General features: G+C 40.4%; 1 protein-coding gene across 2 annotated transcripts in view; it reads left to right on the top strand.

Annotated features, from left to right (window-relative positions):
- The window catches only part of Actr2 (actin related protein 2), a 49698-nt gene that overhangs the window by 13315 nt on the left and 16465 nt on the right, over positions 1-19918 (top strand). For both annotated transcript variants that reach the window (XM_021177502.1, XM_029483584.1), the window contains 4 exons: positions 4220-4435; positions 7153-7225; positions 18292-18428; positions 18924-19073. In XM_021177502.1, coding sequence (XP_021033161.1) covers positions 4220-4435; positions 7153-7225; positions 18292-18428; positions 18924-19073 — 576 coding nt within the window. The remainder of the gene's footprint in view (positions 1-4219; positions 4436-7152; positions 7226-18291; positions 18429-18923; positions 19074-19918) is intronic.

Below are 19918 nucleotides of genomic sequence, written 5' to 3'. Positions count from 1 at the left end.
CTAACATAGTTTTGAATTGTTTTCCTTATTTTTTTGTAGATGAATGTTATAATTAAATGGAATGTGGTGTGCATAATACAGAAATGAAGTAGCTATGTGATATAGACAGAAAATGGGGGTTATTTGTTATATTGGGAGACTCAGTTTATTGGTTGATGTTATATATTGCCTATCATACTGAGGGCTATATTTGTAGCCAGTACAATATCATATATGTATTTGGTAAGCTGAGTAAAAATTTAATGTGTAAATGAAAAAAAAAAATAACAACAGAAAACCGGTTTCCATGTCATCCTTACTGATGAATAGATTTGATATTATCTGAGAATTAAAAAAAAAAACTCAACAAAAAACCCCAAAACATACCTATCAGGCTTTCATACAAATAAAGGGCACACACACATACAAATACTATTGTGTAGACCCTCCCCTTTTAAAAACAAACAAACAAACTAGAGGCTTGCTGGGCCTATCTCAGACATTAATGTGTTATTACATTTTTCTGTGGTAGTGTTTAAAATTCTTATTTTTTTTTCTGCGTAAAAGAGCATGCATTTATCTTAGATACTAAAGAGTTTTTCAGAAAGGGTATAGTTGTAGAGAATAGTATGGTCATAATTTTAAAGTTTTTTTTTAATCAGAAATAGATATAGAAATAGAAATGTTTAATTGGTATTATAAATATATTTGTTCCTTCAGTATAAAAATAAAATTCTCAATATTCTGGATGGAGAGAAAGAACATCTTTTGAGACAGCCTCACTCTATAACCTGCACTCTTGCCTGCTTTTTTTCTGGTTTCATAGTTTCCTTTTAGGAATGGAATTGTGGTTTAAAGCTTCATTTTTTTTTCTTTTTTTTAGTTCAAAGTGACATTGTTCAAAATCATTCTTGGCAAACATAATCTAACTGTATAAATGGCTTAAAAGCAGTGACTCGGTCACTGAGTTTTCAAGTAGTGGGTGAGGTTTAGTCCTGACCTCCAGTGTTGGGAAACAGTGAAGACTCAAGAGTCCTCTGAAAGGGATATTTGAAAGCTGAAAGATTCTAGGGAAGATTTTAGATGTTCTAGGTCTTGTTTGATTGGCTGGTTGGTTTTTTGTTTGTTTTTGTTTTTTCTGCAGACAGGTTTTTATATAGCTTAGGCTGGCGTCAGTCTTCTTGTGGAGCTTAGGATAGAGATAGTGTTGAGCTTCTTCTTATCTTCCTGCCTTGATCTAGAGTTCTGGGATTACAAGCTTGTGCCAACTCTTGGCTGTTTAGTGTTTTGATTCGTGGTCTCCCTATGTAACCCAGGCTGAGCTTGAACTCTCAGGCAGTCTTCATTTTCCTACCCTAGGCCTTTGTGTGCCTGCCACGCCATACCTGTTAGTCATTGCCTTTTCTTTTGTTTGTTTTGTTTTTTGACAAAATTTCATGTATCTCAAGCTGGCCTTCTACTTTTGATCCTCTTGCCTCTACCTCCCAATCTACCTCTGTAAGATTACAGACAGTGTGCTATCACACCTGATTTTAGGTCATGCTAAGGTGGAACCCAGGGCTTTCATGCATGCTAAGCAAGAACTGTACCAACTGGGCAGCACCTCTGGCCTGTTGGAGAGTTTAAAGGAGTGGCTCTCAGCCTTCCTAACGCCATGACCCTTTAATACAGTTCCTCATTTTTAGTGCTTCCCAACTATAAAATTATTTTACTGCTTCATAACTGTAATTTTGATACTGTTATGAATCATAATGTAAATATCTGATAAGTAAAATATCTGATATGTGGATTATTCCCCCCCTCCAAAGGGGTCTTGACCCACAGGTTGAAAACCATGGGTTTAAAATTAATTTTAGCAACAGATTTTCATAAAATCCCTTGAAGTTACACTCTTCATTTTTTTTAAAGGTTTATTTATTTATTAATGTAAGTACACCGTAGCTGTCTTCAGACACTCCAGAAGAGGGCATCAGATCTTGTTACAGATGGTTGTGAGCCATCATGTGGTTTCTGGGATTTGAACTCAGGAACTTCAGAAGAGCAATCAGTGCTCTTAACTGCTGAGCCATCTCTCCAGCCCCCACTCTTCCATTTTTAAATGTCCTTTTTGTTTAGAGGGAACTAAGGGTACTCAGCGTCAGATGTCCCTTACAGTTAATATTTCATAATATGTGTAGTCCTAGGAGAAGATTCACGAGGCTTTAATTTTGATTTGCTATAAAGTCGAGCATCTATAACCCTTTAATTATGAGGAATTAAAAACTAAGCATTCTATTGACATTGGATCATACTTAATCTAAATTGATTGAAATAATGGTGACTACTAATCAATTATCTAAGTCAGTTGTCTTGTATAATACAATGAAAAATATTATCATAGGAGCAAATTAAAAAATTGGTATGAAAGTATACTTTTTAATAGCCAAAGTAGCATATAGATTTCTTCCCTATTTTATATTAAATGTTCAGCACATACAGTTATGTTAAACAGGTTTTACAGGCCCCTCCATATACCTGTACCTAGATTCCAGTATTAATATTTATTATTCTAAGCCAGGTGTAGTGGTTTAGAAAGGCACACCTTTAATCCCACTTTAATCCTAACACTTGGGAGGCAGAGGCAGGCAGATCTCTGTGTGTTTGAGGTTAGCCTGGTCTACATGGAGAGTTCCAGGACAGCCAGGGCTACCGTAGATGGGCCCCGTCTCAAAAACGTTTATCATTCTGGGTAATTACATACCTACTCTTCCATCAAAATGCCTTGGTTTTATTTGTTTTGCTGTGTTATAAGTTAACAGATAGTAGTAAACTTCCCCATGCATGCCTTTACCCAGAGTTCACAGTATAGAACTTTCCAGCTTTGCCTTTCCAGTCTGAACAGCTGAGAGTCAAGAAACTTGAGTGTTGGCTTGGGGGAATTGACTTTATAAGGAGTTGGTTGCAACAGAAGGTTGTAGTGAACTCTGCTTTCCTTTTGCCATTATTGTATTTTCCAGAAATCTGTCTTTAATAGGCTCTCCATCCTGGCTTTCAAGGTTAAAATTACTTTTCTGGAACATTTCTAGTTCTAATTTTTTCTTTTCCCCAGTGCTACAGATTGAACCCAGAGAATAATAAATATTAATACTGGAATCTAGGTACAGGTATATGGAGGGGCCTGTAAAACCTGTTTAACATAACTGTATGTGCTGAACATTTAATATAAAATAGGGAAGAAATCTATATGCTACTTTGGCTATTAACAAGTATACTTTCATACCATGCTAAGCAAGCACTTACACATGCTAAGCAAGCACTCTTACCACTAGAGATATATCCCCACCCTTAAAGTTCATAATTTTTTGAAGTTTTGTTTACATCTTCTCATGTTGGCTTTGTCATTTTTTCCCTTTATTTCCCCATAATTTGAACTTGTTTTATACACCAAATAGTAGCTTTTTCTGGTACTAATTTCTAATTGGATTCATCAACAGAGGTCTATTTCTAAAATATTTAAATATTAGAATATTGCTTGCATTGTTATACATACAAAGTTTTTTTTTTTAATTTAAATGTGGGTAACTTTAAATATGCTCTCATTGGAGACAGATTGTGAGTATTGGGCTTTATGAAAGATAGCATTGATTTTCAATATTATACTTCAAGATTAAAAATGTTGCCCATGAGATAACTCTAAAAGAGCTGTTTTAATTCATACACATATAGACATTTGTGAAGTTTGTTAATTGGGTGTATATGTATGTGTATGATGCATTGTTATAGATTTATAGAATCATGGTTTTTGCATCTACATTTCTATAAATCATTTTGATAGGAAAGAACTGTGCTTGTGTGCATTGAGCATTTCTCAAGTTTCCCCCTGATGTGCTATTTCACATGTCACAGGACTTATTTTTTTGAACATTTGAGCAAAAGAAACAGATGAAACCTCATACAAACCCTTCAAAATATGAAAATATGGGTTTTATTTGTGCTAATGCTCTTCTTTTGGAAACATGTATTAAAGGTAAGGTCAATTTATTGATTTAAACACATAGTATATAAAATATTGATTTAACTTTGTAAGCTGGTCTTGAAAGAAAAGATTTTTAACTTTTAAGTAAAAAAACTTGATCTGCAAGTTCCAGAAAGTTTAAAATTGAATCATTCCTGAGTTTTCTGAGCTACAGGAATATCATTTTCTAAAACTTCTTTATGTAAAGTTTTGACCATTTTAAAGCTTCCATATCTCATCTTGTAGGACCTTATGGTTGGTGATGAGGCAAGTGAGCTGCGTTCCATGTTGGAAGTGAACTACCCTATGGAGAATGGCATCGTGCGGAATTGGGATGACATGAAGCACCTGTGGGACTACACATTTGGACCAGAGAAACTCAATATAGACACCAGGAACTGCAAGATTTTACTTACAGAACCTCCCATGAATCCAACCAAAAACAGAGAGAAGATTGTAGAGGTAAGTTTTGATTGGCTAGCATAATATCCATGTGTATCTCTGTGATAGAATGTTAAATCAGTTTTTTTCTTCTTGCTGCTTCTGCTGCAAAGGATAAGTAAAGCAATTGTTTTGCCCTAGATCCTGATTATTTTCCATGTACTCATCTGAAATCTGAAGACCATGTTAATGATGCACATGAAACTGAATTTTGGAGCATTGTAGATTTTGGAGTTTTGGAGTAAGGGTAAATGTAAATGAGCTGGTAAATGTAAATGAGCAAATATTACAAAATCTAAAAGCAGAAGTCTCTCTCTGGTCCCCAGCATTTTGGATTAGGGACAGTGAACATGTGTGTGCTAGTAGATGAGACCACTCTTCTCTCCCTAAGTTAGGTGGTTGAGTTAAGTAGTTAAGTAGTAGAAAGCAGTTGACCTAGTGGGACAATAGTGACGTTAGGAGCGTGAGAAGTTGTGGTGGTAAGTCTTTCATGTGACAGTGCTGTTTAATAAAGACAGGCTAAGGACGCTGCTGGGTAGCAGGGAAAGGGCATTCCAAAGCAGAGAGAAGAGCTAGCATGGCATCTGTATACTTGAGAGCAGGCAAGCGGCTGTTATGGCTGGAGGCCTAGGAAGGGGATGGCTGAAGAAACAAGCTAGAGTAAGTAGTAGTAGTACCTTGTTGGTTTCTTGTAGGAGCTGGCCTGGGGCAGTGCGGGCAGGAGGGGGCTGCCGTAGCTAAGGTTTAGAGTTTGCCGTGAGTGTGCCACAGGGAGACGGCAGAAGAGACACCAATTTAGAGACTTTGACAGTATGTACATGAAAGATCATGATGGGTAAGATCAGGAGTGGCAGTAGAAATGTGAGAAATACCAGATTGTTAGTTTACTTTGAAGGAGGTAGGCCTAAAGGATTTTTTTATGGTTTAAATACAGGGGGCACTTGGAGAAAGTTTTCGTTTGAGTAATTAGAAGGAATGAGGAAAAAGCTGAGAATAGCAGAATGCGATTTAAGGCAGTGATCAGGAAGAGTTTATTTTAGATATGTTCAAGTTTGAGGTCCTTATTAAACATCTGCATAGAAGTGACAATACGTGTGTGTGTGTCACTTCTATGCAGATGTTTAATAAGGACCTCAATACATGTGTGTGTGTGTGTGTGTGTGTGTGTACATGTGTATGAACAAAGAGTTCAGGAAAATAGAGTGGAATTCAAGATAAAAACTTAAAAGTCTTTGGAATCTAGAGAGGGTGCTTTTCACAAAGCAGTGAGAGGAGAAAGTGGTAAGAAGGCAGGGCCTGTAGAAGAGATTGAAAGCTATTGAGGTAAGGGCAGGCAGGAGAGCTGGAGTCCTCATTTAATAACAGACTTTGGAGGACTTTTCATTTTGTTGATATATGCCTACACAGCAGCAGCAACTTCCTTATTAAATAGATGCTGGAATAGAATGTTAGAAGGTCAAGTTAATTGATGAAGTTGTATTCCAAAGTTGTAAAACTGAAGTTCTGTATAGTTATCATTGCAATCAGTTATCGATATCTAGATATTCAGTGGTTGCTTAAGTGGATGAACAGAACACAGCATTCAAGGTCTACTCAATTGACTTGGGTGCAGAGAATGAGCACAGGTGTGACCAGAGCGGGCCCAAGAAAATGCCTTCTCCCTCCAGTGTAGTTCATTGTGAAGGGGTTACAATCTGGACTCAAATAGAGGCAGTGGGCTGGGCAGCTGAGCCACCTTTGCATCTGACAACTTAGTATTTTAATGTTTGTCTTCACCTCATTTTTCCAGCCATCCATTCAGCCATCCGGCTGGCCAGCCAGCCAGCCCACTGCTAGGGAATCACACCCAGAGTTCCATTCAAGCTAGAAAGAGCTCTTCTACTGAATTACAAACATCCCCAGTCCTATTTCTTTTATTATTTGTTTTTAATTGCTGGGGTTGGGGATGGGGAGGTAGAGCCAGTTTTGACCCTGCTTGGGGGAAATAAGCAGATATTTCTTTCTTTTTCTTTTTTCTTCATTTATTTGGTGTGTGTTTATGTATAGGTGCATGTGCACACTTGAGTATCCATGGATGGACAATTTGTGGGGAGTTTTTTTTCCCTCTACCATGTGGGTTCTGGAGATTGAACTTTAGCTGCTGAGCCATTTCTCTAGTCCTAAGATATGTCTTTTTATTTCTTTAATCTGACTTCTTTTTACATTGATGCTTTTGTCTGTGTGTATATGTGAGAGTGCACAGGCACAAATGAGCACCACCCTGTGTATCTGCAGGTGAAAGGACACCTGTGAGAATCAGTTTTCTCTTTCCACTGTGTGGGTCCTAAGCGCCTGTACTGGCTGAGTAATCTTGCTGGTCCCAGGCAGGTGTTTGTTTGTTTGTTTGCAGTGTCAGTTTACTAAATTTTGTGTGATGCTTTCTTTCATACTGGTTAGCCACTGACTATAGTATATTCAGAAGTCTTTGCTTTGAAGCACTTACAAATGATCCAAGACTCAACTCAGATGTTTATATGTGCTTGCATGCAGGCATATTAGTATCCAGAACTCTGCCCTAATAACTGAGGTAGAGGTAGGCTTTATAAGGGCAAGAAGAACTGGTTAGAATGGATGCTCAGGGTCCTTTGGTGGCACCTAAATCAACTGATCTGTATTTCGAGCATGAAGGAAATAAATAAATGTGTATAGAGTTTTCTCTATAAACCACCTCCCTCTTTTCCTTCTCTTTCCATTTTCAGGTAATGTTTGAAACTTACCAGTTTTCTGGTGTGTATGTAGCCATCCAGGCAGTTCTGACTTTGTATGCTCAAGGTAAGTAAAGTAAGCTTAACTGTTAGGAAAATTAATTCAGCAAATACTATATGCCACAGAAATCTAATTTGTCACCAAAGTCCATTACTGGGGAGCTGGAGAGTTGACTCAGTGGTTAAGTGAGTTCTTGTGAAGGACTCAGGTTCCTCTGTGTGGATACATGGAGGCTCACAGCCCTCTGTCTGTGACTCTGGTTCCAGAGGTTCCAGTGGGAGGGCACTTAATGCACCTGGTACACAGACACACATTCAGGTAAACATTGTTACAGATAAGGTTAAAGTAAATAAAATTTAATCAGACAAACAAACCAAACCTGAGAAGTCCATTACTTCTATATAGTCCCTCTTCAAAACCTTACACTTCTTTTTTTTTCTAATTTTTAATATTTTTTTATTACATATTTTCCTCAATTACATTTCCAATGCTATCCCAAAAGTCCCCCACACGCCCCCCCACTTCCCTACCCACCCATTCCCATTCTTTTGGCCCTGGCATTCCCCTATATTGGGGCATATAAAGTTTGCAAGTCCAATGGGCCTCTCTTTCCAGTGATGGCCGGCTAGGCCATCTTTTGATACAAATGCAGCTAGAGTCAAGAGCTCTGGGGTACTGGTTAGTTCATAATAATGTTCCACCTATGGGGTTGCAGTTCCCTTTAGCTCCTTGGGTACTTTCTCTAGCTCCTCCATTGGGGGCCCTGTGTTCCATCCAATAGCTGACTGTGAGCATCCACTTCTGTGTTTGCTAGGCCCCGGCATAGTCTCACAAGAGACAGCTATATTTGGGTCCTTTCAGCAAAATCTTGCTAGAACCTTACACTTCTATGTGTCTGTCTCTGTGTATGTGCCATATGCATGTGTGTATAGGGATGTATACTTGGGAAGCTAGAGGTTGATGCCAGCTATCTTTCTCATTCTCTACTTCCTTTTTAAAGTCAGCTTCTTTCGCTAGTAACCTGGAGTCCACTGGCTGACTAGCATGACTGGTCATAAGCCTCCAGGAGCCTCCTGTCTGCACTCTCCAGCGTGGACATTGCAAGCCTGTGTTGCTATCCCTGGTTGTTATGTAGATGATGGGGATCCACACTCAGGTCTTCATGCTTGTGTAGCAAGCACTGTACCTCCTGAGCCTCTTGCCCAGCCCACAGCTACAATCTTTGTCATTTGTCACAACAGTGCCATTACATGCACTTCATTAAATAAGAATCTAGGCTGAAAGTGACATCAGGTTTTTAAAAAATATTGTATTTTATTCTTTTAAACTATTTCATCATTTGATACACTGAGAGACTAGAGATGCCTCATTAATTAAGAACACTGGCTTTTCTTCCAGACGGCCCAGGTTTAATTCCCAGCACCTTGAAGTGGCTCACAACTGTAATTTCAGTTCTGCTGTCCTTTTCTGGCCTCCTTGGGCACTTGCAGGCATGTAGTACATAGACACACATGTAGGCAACACCTCCATACACAAAATACGAATAAATTAAAGTAAAACCTTTATTGAAAGTAAACAGAATTTGTCCTCAGAATTGGCTTGATTTATTCGTTTGTTTGCTTGCTTGCTTGCTTTAAAGTTTTCAAAGAATTAGTGTGCTGGGTAGCTTTATGTCATCTTGATAAATGAGAGAACCTCAGTTAAGAAAATGGTGACCCACCCCTTTAATCTCAGAATTTGGGAGGCAAAGGCAGGTGGATCTCTGAGATCAAGGCCAGCCTGGTCTACAGAGAGAGTTCTAGGATAGCCAGGGCTACACAGAGAAATCTTATCTGGAAAAAATTAATAATGCTTCTATAAGATGGGGCTAGAGGCAAAGCCTATAGGGGATTTTTTAAATTAGTGATTGATTGGGGTTAGGGTAGCAGCTCATTGTGTGTGGTGCCAACCCTGGGCTGGGGGTCCTGGGTTCTCTAAGAAAAGCTGAAGCTGGGTGGTGCTCGCCTTTAGTCCCAGCGCTCTGTGCAGATGTTGGAAGATCTCTTGAGTTTGAGGCTAGCCTGGTCTACAGAGTGAGTTCCAAAACAGCCACGGCTACGCAGAATAAGAAGGAGAGAGGGTTGGGGGAGCAAGTCAGTAAGCAGCATTCTTCCATGGCCTCTGGATGGGTTCCTGCCTCCAGGTTCCTGCCATGAGTTCCTGCCTTTACTTTCTTTGATGATGAGCAGTGAGCCAAATAAAGCCTTTTCTCTCCAAGCTGTCTTTGGTCATGGTGTTCAATCACAGCAACAGTAACCAAGACACCACACACAAATCTTACTGGTCATCCAGCAGCTGTGAGGGAGGCAAAGGCATATAGATGGCTGTGAGTTCCAGGTGAACCTCATCTGTACAGTGAGTTGTAGACCAGCTAGTGCTCCCTGGTGAAACCCTATATCTATATAGAAAACAGAAGCACATGTACTAGTCAACTGCACAGTAAGCTGGGGAGGAAACATCTTGGAACACATTCCTAATGAGTCAGTTTTAATGAGAGAAACTGTTCTCAGTCTCTCTCTCTCTCTCTCTCTAATTCAGGTTTTGAAATAGTTATATCATTTCCCCCTTCCCTTTCCTCCTCCAACCCTTCTCATGTATTCCCTTTTGTTTCTCAGATCCATGGCCTCTTCTCTTTCCCCCTCCCTCCATCCCTCCCTCCCTCCCTCTCTCCTTCCTTTCCTCTCTCCCTTGTTTTTCAAAACAACATTTCTCTGTGTAGCCATGGCTTATCCTGGAACTCACTATAGATCAACCTGGCCTATAGAGTTCTGCTTCCTAAGTGCTGGGATCAGAGGCGTGTGCCACCACTGCCCCACTTTTTTCTTTGTTGTTGTTCTTTTTTCTTTGTTGTTGTTGTGTGTGTTCCTTAATATATAAATACAGCTTGCTCAGTCTGCATTTGTTACTTGTATATATGTTTTTTTGGTTTTTTTTTGTTTTTTGGTTTTTCGAGACAGGGTTTCTCTGTGTAGCTCTGGCTGTCCTGGAACTCACTTTGTAGACCAGGCTGGCCTCGAACTCAGAAATCCGCCTGCCTCTGCCTCCCGAGTGCTGGGATTAAAGGCGTGCGCCACCACGCCCGGCTGTATATATGTTTTTATTTGGTATTGTATAACCAGTTGGTGTGTTCTTTGGGAAGGACCATTTCAGCGGTGCATCATTCCTTAGTTTCCTGTAATTCTTTGACTAGAATGGAAGCCTCATACATTTTCCCCCTTTCCACATTACTATGTCTCTTGGTGTCATCTTTGTTCCGGTCATGTTTAGGCATCTGCAGCCGTATTGATGACACTTCATGGGTCTGTATGGGTTCTTTTGATAATGTCATTAGCATCTGCCCTCACTGTCCTTTGTTTTATGTATTTGTGTATATGCACATGTTGTGCCAGTGCCCACAGAGGTCAAAGAGAGCTTTGGATCTTCTGGAGCTGGAAAATGTAGGCAGCTGTGAGTCACCTGATGTGGGGATTAGGAGCCAGACTTTGGGTTCTTAGCAAGAGTATCAAGTGCTGTCAACCACTGAACCATTTCTCCAGCCCCTTATTTGTGTGTGTGTGCTCATGTGAGCGGACATCTGCATCCATATGTAGGATAGAGGACAACTTGAAGGAATAGATTTCTTTTCTTATGCTACATAGATACAGGTGTTAAACTCAGATCATCAGGTTTGGTGGCATGCATCTTTATGTGGTGAGCCATCTTGCCAGTCTCTCTCCCTGTCTATTTAGCACAAAACATTTCCCACATGGGAAGAGCTCTTTGGATTTTGATGGTCTTATAATTCAACAAAACATAGCTGAGCATTTATAGGGTTTTCAATGTGTTCAAAGGAATCTTTGGCGTTTAAAGTATAAAGGTACCTCAAGAAAGTTCTTAACTGGAAAGATTCAGGAACATAATTTTGATTTAGCATATCAAAGAGTCTTCCTAAAGGAGGAGTTACCTGAATTCTCAGTGTGTGGCACACACTGGTAAGGATTGTATTCTTTTGTTTCAAGTGGTTCTTTTGTAACTTTAAGAGATCAATTTTATTATGAGCTCCATAATTCTACATGTAGGTTAGTAAAAATGCATACTTGATTTACTTTTTTGAGACAAGAGTCTTCCTGTATACCCTTGGCTATCTGGAACTCACTGTGTAAACCATGCTAGTCTTAAACTCCTAGATGCTATCCTGCCTCAGCCTCATGAGGGTGTGCATCAGCACACCTGGATGAACTGTTCCTGCCTTTGTTTTTGTTTTNTTTTGTTTTTTGTTTTTTCGAGACAGGGTTTCTCTGTGTAGCCCTGGCTGTCCTCGAACTCACTTTGTAGACCAGGCTGGCTTTGAACTCAGAAATCCGCCTGCCTAATACTATAATTTAAAACAAAGGCTTTGTCTTTGTTTTAAATTATAGTATTAAATATAGGTATTTATTTAGAAGGCACTTGAGGACATTTTTTAATGTTTACTTGGTTTTGTGTGCATGTGTGCACGTGTGCAAACACACCATGTCAACATTCGCAAGTCTGCAAAGGTCAGAAGAGGTGTCAGCTCCTCTGGAACTGGAGTTATAGATTATTGAAAACTGCCATGTGGTGCTGGGGAACAGAATGCATGTAGTTTCTCTATAGTGCTCTTAACAGGAAATTAATTTTTGAGTTTTCTTTTTGGATGGGAGTTGTTGTTGTTTGAGACACAGTCCAGGGTCTCACTATAAAGCCCTGGCTATCCAGAAACTTGCTGTATAAACCAGGCTGGCTTGAACTCACAGACATCCACCTGCTTTTGCCTCCTGAGTCCTGGAACTATATGTCTTATATTCTATTTGATGTAGAAAATGTTTCTAAGTGAGATAGACACAGTTTCTTTGCTCTTAAGGTGATAATAGTCTAGCTGTAATTTTTCACGGGAAAAAATCACATGTTCTGTCAAGAGAGGGAAAAAATGTTTCTCTTGATAAGTCCACATCTAGATAATTTTACTTCTTGAAATTTGTTTATTTGTGTATGAGCACCTGCATATATGTACCATAGCATTTCATGTGGATAGGTGGACAACAGGAGGAGTCAGTTCTCTGTGCCATGGCAGTTTCAGAGATCAAACTCAGGTCCTCAGGTTGGGCAGGAAGCACTTACACCCCTGACCCACACCACAAGCTTCGTTTCCCCTTCTTCCCTTCGTCCACCCAGTCTTCATTTTAAAATAGAACTTGCAGAGGGATTTACTGGCTGATTTCCCAGAGGGTTTGAGTTAAATTCCTAGCATTTATGTGGTGGCACACAGCCATATGTAACTCTAGTTTCAGGATCTGATGTCCACTTATGTCCTATACAGGCACTAGGCACACAAGTAGTGAACATGCAAACAAAAGACCCATGCACATAAAATTAAAGTTAAAGAATTTATTAACTTGTATAAATACTTTTATAAACATCAATTTTGGGAAGTTTAAAAGGTCTAACCTTGAACCTGTAATGAGAGATCCATGTTGGGTAAGGATGAGTTATTTTATATATGTCAGTGTTTTGTTGCATGTATGTATGTGCTCTGTGTACATGCCTGGTGTACAGAAGGGAGCACCAGATCTGTAACTAGAGTTACTGACAGTTGTGAGTTACATCGTAGATGTTGAGACCCTATGTGGGTCCTACAAGAGCAGTAAATATGGAGCCATCTCTCTAGCTACCCTAAAGTAATTTTTAGGAAAACTGATGTTAATATATTTTCCTAGTAACACTTATAAATTAATCTCTGACAAGTGAGGAGATAGCCTATCTTAATTACTTATATTTTGTTGCTGCTGCTGCTTCTTTTTTGCGGGGGGTGGGGGAGCAGGGGGTTCAAGATGGTTTTTCTGTGTAACCTGGCCTCAAACTCAGAGACCTACCTGTCTCTGTCTCTCAAGTGCTAGGATTAAGATGTGCACCACCACCACCAGGCTGTATTTGGCCATTTTTATGTAACTATTAACTCCTTAACTTTGAGAAGCAGTAGCCCAGTAAAATTAATGAAATAACTAAAAGCCATGCTTCTTTCTAACTTAGTGGCTAATGTTTTCAGAAAAAAAGAAGAGAGATATCTTTATGGTTAAGAACACTTGCTGTTCTTGCAAAGGACCTGATTTCAGTTCCCAGCTCCCAGGTCGGACAGCTTACGAGCATATACAACTCTAGCTCCAGGAGACTGGGTGGGTGCCCTTTTCTGGTCTCCATAGGCACTATACTCATGTGCACACACATGCTCACACAAATACACGATAAAGAGAAATTTTAACCATTCCAACCTGTAGAAAATTTTTTTTAATAAGAAGTGACCTGATGTTTTAGGAAGGGGTTTCTATCTGCATGGTCTAGTCTGGGTGGATAGAAGAGATTAATTGGAATTGGGAAATCTCGAGTGGAGGTTTGAGTGGAAAGAGCAGGAAATTAAAAGACACAACCCAGTGACAAAAGGGTATGGCACTAGAAATGATGACTAAAGAGTTCTGTTTCTCTTATTCCAATAGGAAGTCTTCAGGGCTGGAGAGATAGGACAGTGGCTATATGCTAGCCTCTAAAGCTTGAGGCCCTTAGTTGAGATCCCCAGCACCCGCATAAAAGCCATGCACAACCATACCGGTAGGCCTGTAATCCCAGTACTCGAGAGGTCAAGATTGAGTCCTTGTTGGTAGCTTCAGGTTCAGTAAGGAAAAGTGAGTGCTGGAGAATTAGCTTAGTGGTTAAACTCACAAGAACATGATGTCAGACACCAGCACCCATGTAAAGCCACGCATCCTTCTAACCACAGCTCTGATAGATGTGAAGTCAGGAGGAGTGCTGGGGCTTGCTGGCTTCCAAATTACTACAGGAAACACCAGCCAGTTCAGGAAGAAACCCAAGAGTAGGTAGAGAGAGATACAAGAGAATACCTACCTGATGCATCCAGGTACAGAGACATACAGAAATAAACAAGCAAATAAATCTTTCAAAACACAGTAAGGTGGAGAGCACTTGAGGAAGACAGTCAGTGCCAACCCTCAGTCCCCTGCGAGTTCCCGAGGACACACAGATGACCAGACAGTATCTTCTTTGGGAGATCAGGATTGAGACACACAGATGACCAGACAGTATCTTCTTGGGAGGTCAGGATTGAGACACACAGATGGCCAGACAGTATCTTCTTGGGAGGTCAGGATTGAAAAATAGTGGTTTGATGAGGCATCAGTGGGGAACAGATTGTTTCAATTTAAAATAGGGATGTTTATGAATTTATGTTTGTCAAAGATAAACATGCAAATTTATTTAAGAAAATGAGAGTAAGCATAGTTATGGTGATATGTCTATAGGCAAATTTATATAATAAGAAAATGAAACGGAGAGAGATGAGAAAGTAACAAAAAATATATTCTAGTTTTAGAATGTGAGTTAAAACGGGCTTGCCAAATGGCTTGCCAGGTAAATAAGTTTAATTCTCTGGTTTCTACATAAGGGTGGAAAGAGAGATCTGACTACAAAATTGTCCTCTGCTCGCTACATGTGTGCTGTGGTATGCACACATGTATTACTGTGAGTTCTTAGAAGTTCTCTTTTTCCCATTATTTTTGAAATAATGTTTCATGTAGCCCTGGCTGGCCTTCAACTCCCAGTAAAACCCAGGATGACTTACAACTATTTTATTTTTAGTCAGGGTTTCACTGTGTATAGCCATGGCTGTCCTGGACCTTGCTGTGTAGACCACGGTAGTCCTGCTTGCCTCTGTCTCCTAAATGCTGGATTAGAGGTGTGTGCCAGCCTGACCTAAAACTTGTCATTTTTGTCTTCCAAGTGCTGGGAGTATAGGCTCTTTCCACTATGCCAGCTAGAAAGGGCGTTTTCCCTTAGAATTGACTCTTGTCTTTTTTCAAACTTTTTTTTTTTTAATGTTAGCCATGATGGCACACACCTCTAATTACAGCACTCAGGAGGCAAAACCAGGGATACACAGAGATACCCTTTCTCAAAACCAAAACATCAATAATAATGATGATAATAGGGCTGGCGAGATGGCTCAGGGGGTAAGAGCACTGACTGCTCTTCCGAAGGTCCTGAGTTCAAATCCCAGCAACCACATGGTGGCTCACAACCACCCATAATGAGATCTGATGCCCTCTTGTGGTGTGTCTGAAGACAGCTACAGTGTACTTATGTATAATAATAAATAACTCTTTGGGCCTGAGCGGGGCCGACCAGAGCGAAGCAGAGGTACTAATCAGTTCCCAACACCCAATGAAGGCTCACAACCGTCTGTACAGCTAGAGTGTGCTCATGAGCATACATAAAGAGATCTTCAAAATGATGGTGATGGTGTAGTAGTAGTATAGTAGTATTTTAATGACATTATTATTATTACTTATTACTGCTGTAGGTTGGAGATGACTCAGTGCTTAAAAGCACTTGCTATTCTTCCAGAGATCCTGAGTTCGATTCCCAGCACCCATGTTGGGTAGCTCACAATTACCTGTAACTGCATGCCCCTTTGTGACTATGGCAGCTACACATACACACAAGTACACACACACATGCACACACACACACACACACACACAATAAAACTATATATTTTTAAAATAACTATATTACAATTGTTAACAGTAGCAGTATTTGTGGGTGGGGAGTGATATTAATGCCACGTGTACATTTAGAGGTCAGGGCAACCTTGTGGGTTGGTTCTCTCCTCCCACTGTAACATGAGGTCCAGAGCTAACCCACTTCACCAGGGTTGTTGTACAGAGTATGCCCCACACTGTGCACACCCGTGATTCCAGTCTGTAGCCCCATGGCTCAGGCTGCTGAGGCAGTATGATTATGATTTCTTGGCTAGGCTGAGACTCTGCCTTAAGTAACAACAAAAATAAATCTTTTCAGTGGCAAACAGGAAATACGGCAGCTTCTTTCATTGTCACTGTTGTTGCTTATAGGGTTTTGGCTGGGGATCCCACCTAGGCCTTACATAGGATAGGCTCACACATTACCTTGCCATCACAGGCTTTTGTTGTTGCTGATGGTCTTTTTCTTTTTCTTTTCTTTTTTTTGGGGAAAAAACAACATTTCTTTTTATTAGATATTTTCTTTATATACATTTCAAATACTACCCCAAAAGTTCCCTATACCCTCCCTCCACCCTGCTCCCCTACCCACCCACTCCCACTTCTTGGCCCTGGCATTCCCCTGTACTGGGGCATATAAAGTTTGCAATACCAAGGGGCCTCTCTTCCCAGTGATGGTCGACTAGGTCATCTTCTGCTACATATGCAGCTAGAGATATGAGCTCTGGGGGTACTGGTTAGTTCATATCGTTGTTCCTCTTATAGGGTTGCAGACCCCTTCAGCTCCTTGGGTGCTTTCTCTGGCTTCTCCATTGGGGGCCCTGTGTTCCATCCAATAGATGACTGTGAGCATCCTTTTTCTTTTGTTTTGAGATGGTGCCTGACTGTGTAGCTCTGGCTGTCTAGGAACTCTAGTCATCCTTTAAATAGAAGAATGAGGGGTGGAGTTTTTCTCTGTTAGAGGCCTTGTTTTGGGGTTTTTTGAGATAGGTAACAGGGTTTTTGGTTCTTCAATCACAAGCCTTCTGAAAGCTGGTTTCTGGTATGAGCACCAGCCCTGACCAGGTGATCTTAGCAGATTCACTTACTGTCTTGTAACTGGGTTAATAGTCACTTTTCACAGTTGTTTCCTATAAATGTAATTTTTATTCTCCTGTAGTCATTATTGTCGCTGAGGCTTACTGCCCTCTGCTGACCTAGTCCTAGTCCTAGAAGCTTTCAGCCTCAGAGACTTACTGCTGAATAAGCTCACCCTTTATAGTTCTTTCTGAGCTCTGGCTGGCAGGTTCTGCTTGGCCTCATACTAACTTTGGCAGTCAGTTCTAATCTTCAGGCTTCTTCTCATTCTCTGGCTCACTCTGTCTTTATTGTGTCTGCCTTGTTCTCTCTCTGTAACCTGTCTCTCTATAACTAGACCAGTCAAATTACCTACCTCCCTCTTCTTGTGAGAGTTGGACATACCCTATTCTGCCAAATTTTTCTCTAATTTGTCACGATGCTACTCAGTTAGGCATCGCTTTCAAACACAGGTGCTTTCTTCTACAAACTAACTTTACCTTTATTCTTAGATTAAAGGTATGTGCTAAGGGCATGTCTGTATTCCAGCCAGAGTAGCCATGTTGCCGAATTACAACCCTTTTACAATTCCATAAGTTAATCATTATATTTTAGAAAGTTTTACTTAAGGGCATTCGGTGATTAGGCTGTAAAGGAAATTGTAGCAGGTCTTTCTTCCCAAGTTCTTAAAGAAGCACATGATTGAACTAAAAATCTCACAAGAAAAACACCAGGGCAAGATGAGTTTGGGTAATGCCACTTAGCACCAAGTCTGAAACCTGAGTTCCATCCTTGGCCACACTTGGTGGCAGGAGAGAACCAGCCCCTGCACTCGCCCGATGTTGTCTTCTGACTTCACACGCACTATATGGCATGCATGTTCCCCTCCCTTCCCCTCCACACCAAATGTAAGTAGAATACAAAGAAAGAAAGTCATCAGGGAGCAAATGCTGCCTGCCATCTGTGACTAGAAATTAAGTGCTGAAGCTGAGTCTAGGGCACACACCTTTAGTCCCGGTGCTCAGAGGCAGAGGCAGAGGCAGGGAGATCTCTGTGAGTATGAGGCCAGTCTGGTCTATATAGCAAGTTCCAGGACAGCCAGGAATACATAAAAAGACCTGTCTTGAGAAAAATAAAACGAGAAGAAATGGGGGCTGGAGAGATGGCTCAGCAGTTAGGAGCATTGACTGCTCTTCCAGAGGACCTGCGTTCAATTCCCAGCACCTACATGGCAGCGCACAACTGTCTGTAACTCCAGTTCAGTTCCAGGGTGTCCGTGGCACCAGACATGCCTGTGGTGCACGCCTATATGCATGGAAGCAAAATACCCATACTCATAAAATAAAATAAATCTTTAAAAATAAAAACAAGAAAAGAAATGCTGGCTTTAAGCCTCACTAGCCACCTTTTTGTGGGTGGCATCTACTACATTTGGAATGTTCTTGCTTTGGTTTTTCTGAATTAACTCCGAACCTTCTGGTTCTTGTGCAGGTTTACTGACTGGTGTAGTAGTGGACTCTGGAGATGGTGTCACTCACATTTGCCCAGTATATGAAGGCTTTTCTCTCCCTCACCTTACAAGGAGGCTGGATATTGCTGGGAGGGATATTACCAGGTATCTTATCAAGGTAAGTGAGAAGAAAATATAATAAAAGGTAGTAATTTTTATTTATTTATTTATTTATTTATTTTAGTTTGTTTACTGACTTATACAAAGACAGAGGCTAGAGAGCTGGCTCGGTGATCAAGCGCACATACTGCCTTGCAGAGAAACATCTTGGTTCCTATCTTGGCCCGCTCACCATTGCCTGTAACTCTGGTTCCCATGAAATCTAATGCCTTCTTCTAGACCTCTCAGGCACATATCCACACAAAGACACACAATACACATAATTTAAAATAATAAAATAACTTACAAAACTCACTATACAAGAGTTGTAGCATCACCCCAGGATACCATTATTGGCTTTGCTATTGGTTCCTGGGATTGAGCTTAGGTTGTCGGGTATAGATAGCAAGTGCTTTTTACCTTCCGAGCCATTTTATCCTCTAGGAGATTAACTTTTGTTCAGTGGAACTCATTCTCATAGGTTATTAATTTACTGCTATTTTTTTTACACCAGCTGCTGCTGTTGCGAGGATATGCCTTCAACCATTCTGCTGATTTTGAGACAGTTCGCATGATTAAGGAAAAACTTTGTTATGTGGGTTACAATATTGAGCAGGAGCAGAAGCTGGCCTTAGAGACCACAGTGTTAGTTGAGTCATATACAGTAAGTATCCTCTGTAAAATACATTAGGTTGGAAAGGGGCATCTGTGTTTATTAGTGTCACCTCGACACACACACACTTTTACTTACACACACACACACATATATATATATATATATATGTGTATATATATATTGCTGAATATCATACCTAGGGTCTTATGTGTGCCCAGCAGACTAGGCCTTAACATGGGTATTAGTTATTGTAATATGTTTACATATGATTTCTCAGTATTTCCTGCTATGTTAAGTTTCTGTGATTAGCTATTAGGGATTCCATATATTGCAAATTAAAGCAAGAATTAAATTAGAATATAATTAAAAGTGGAGGTCATATTTGAGATTCAAGCATCTTGAGAATATCACTCAGCATGTTTTGTACAGTGTCGTTTCTCTGGGACGCTGCTTAGGAGTTATGAAAATAGAGCACAGTTATAACTGTCACACACACTATGGAGACAATGGACGCATCTTTGTTGCCTGACTTGTGAGCTCTTTGATGTGAAAATGTCGTGTGCCTGGGTCTCAGCCTGTCATCCTGAGGCAGTCTCGATATATACGTACTACACGGTCCTCCTGCCTCTGCCTCTGCCTCTGCCTTCTGAATGCTGGGATTGCATGGACCTCAGGTTTTTGCAGTGTGTCATGGAGCTAATCATCTAAGAAGTGTATTTTAGGAAGTATTCATGCTTTGATGTGTTTTCCTCACACAGAGTCTCATTGTAGCCCAGGCTGGGTTAGAACCCAGGCTAGTTTCAGATTTATTTTAAAATCCATTATGTTGCACACATTTGTGAATGGTGCTAACTTGGATCCCAGGGCTTAAGAACACTTGTTTTTTTTTTTTT

Source organism: Mus caroli, chromosome 11 (assembly GCF_900094665.2).
Source record: "Mus caroli chromosome 11, CAROLI_EIJ_v1.1, whole genome shotgun sequence".
Classification (NCBI taxonomy): Eukaryota; Metazoa; Chordata; class Mammalia; order Rodentia; family Muridae; genus Mus; species Mus caroli.
This window is presented reverse-complemented; position numbering and strand designations above follow the sequence as displayed.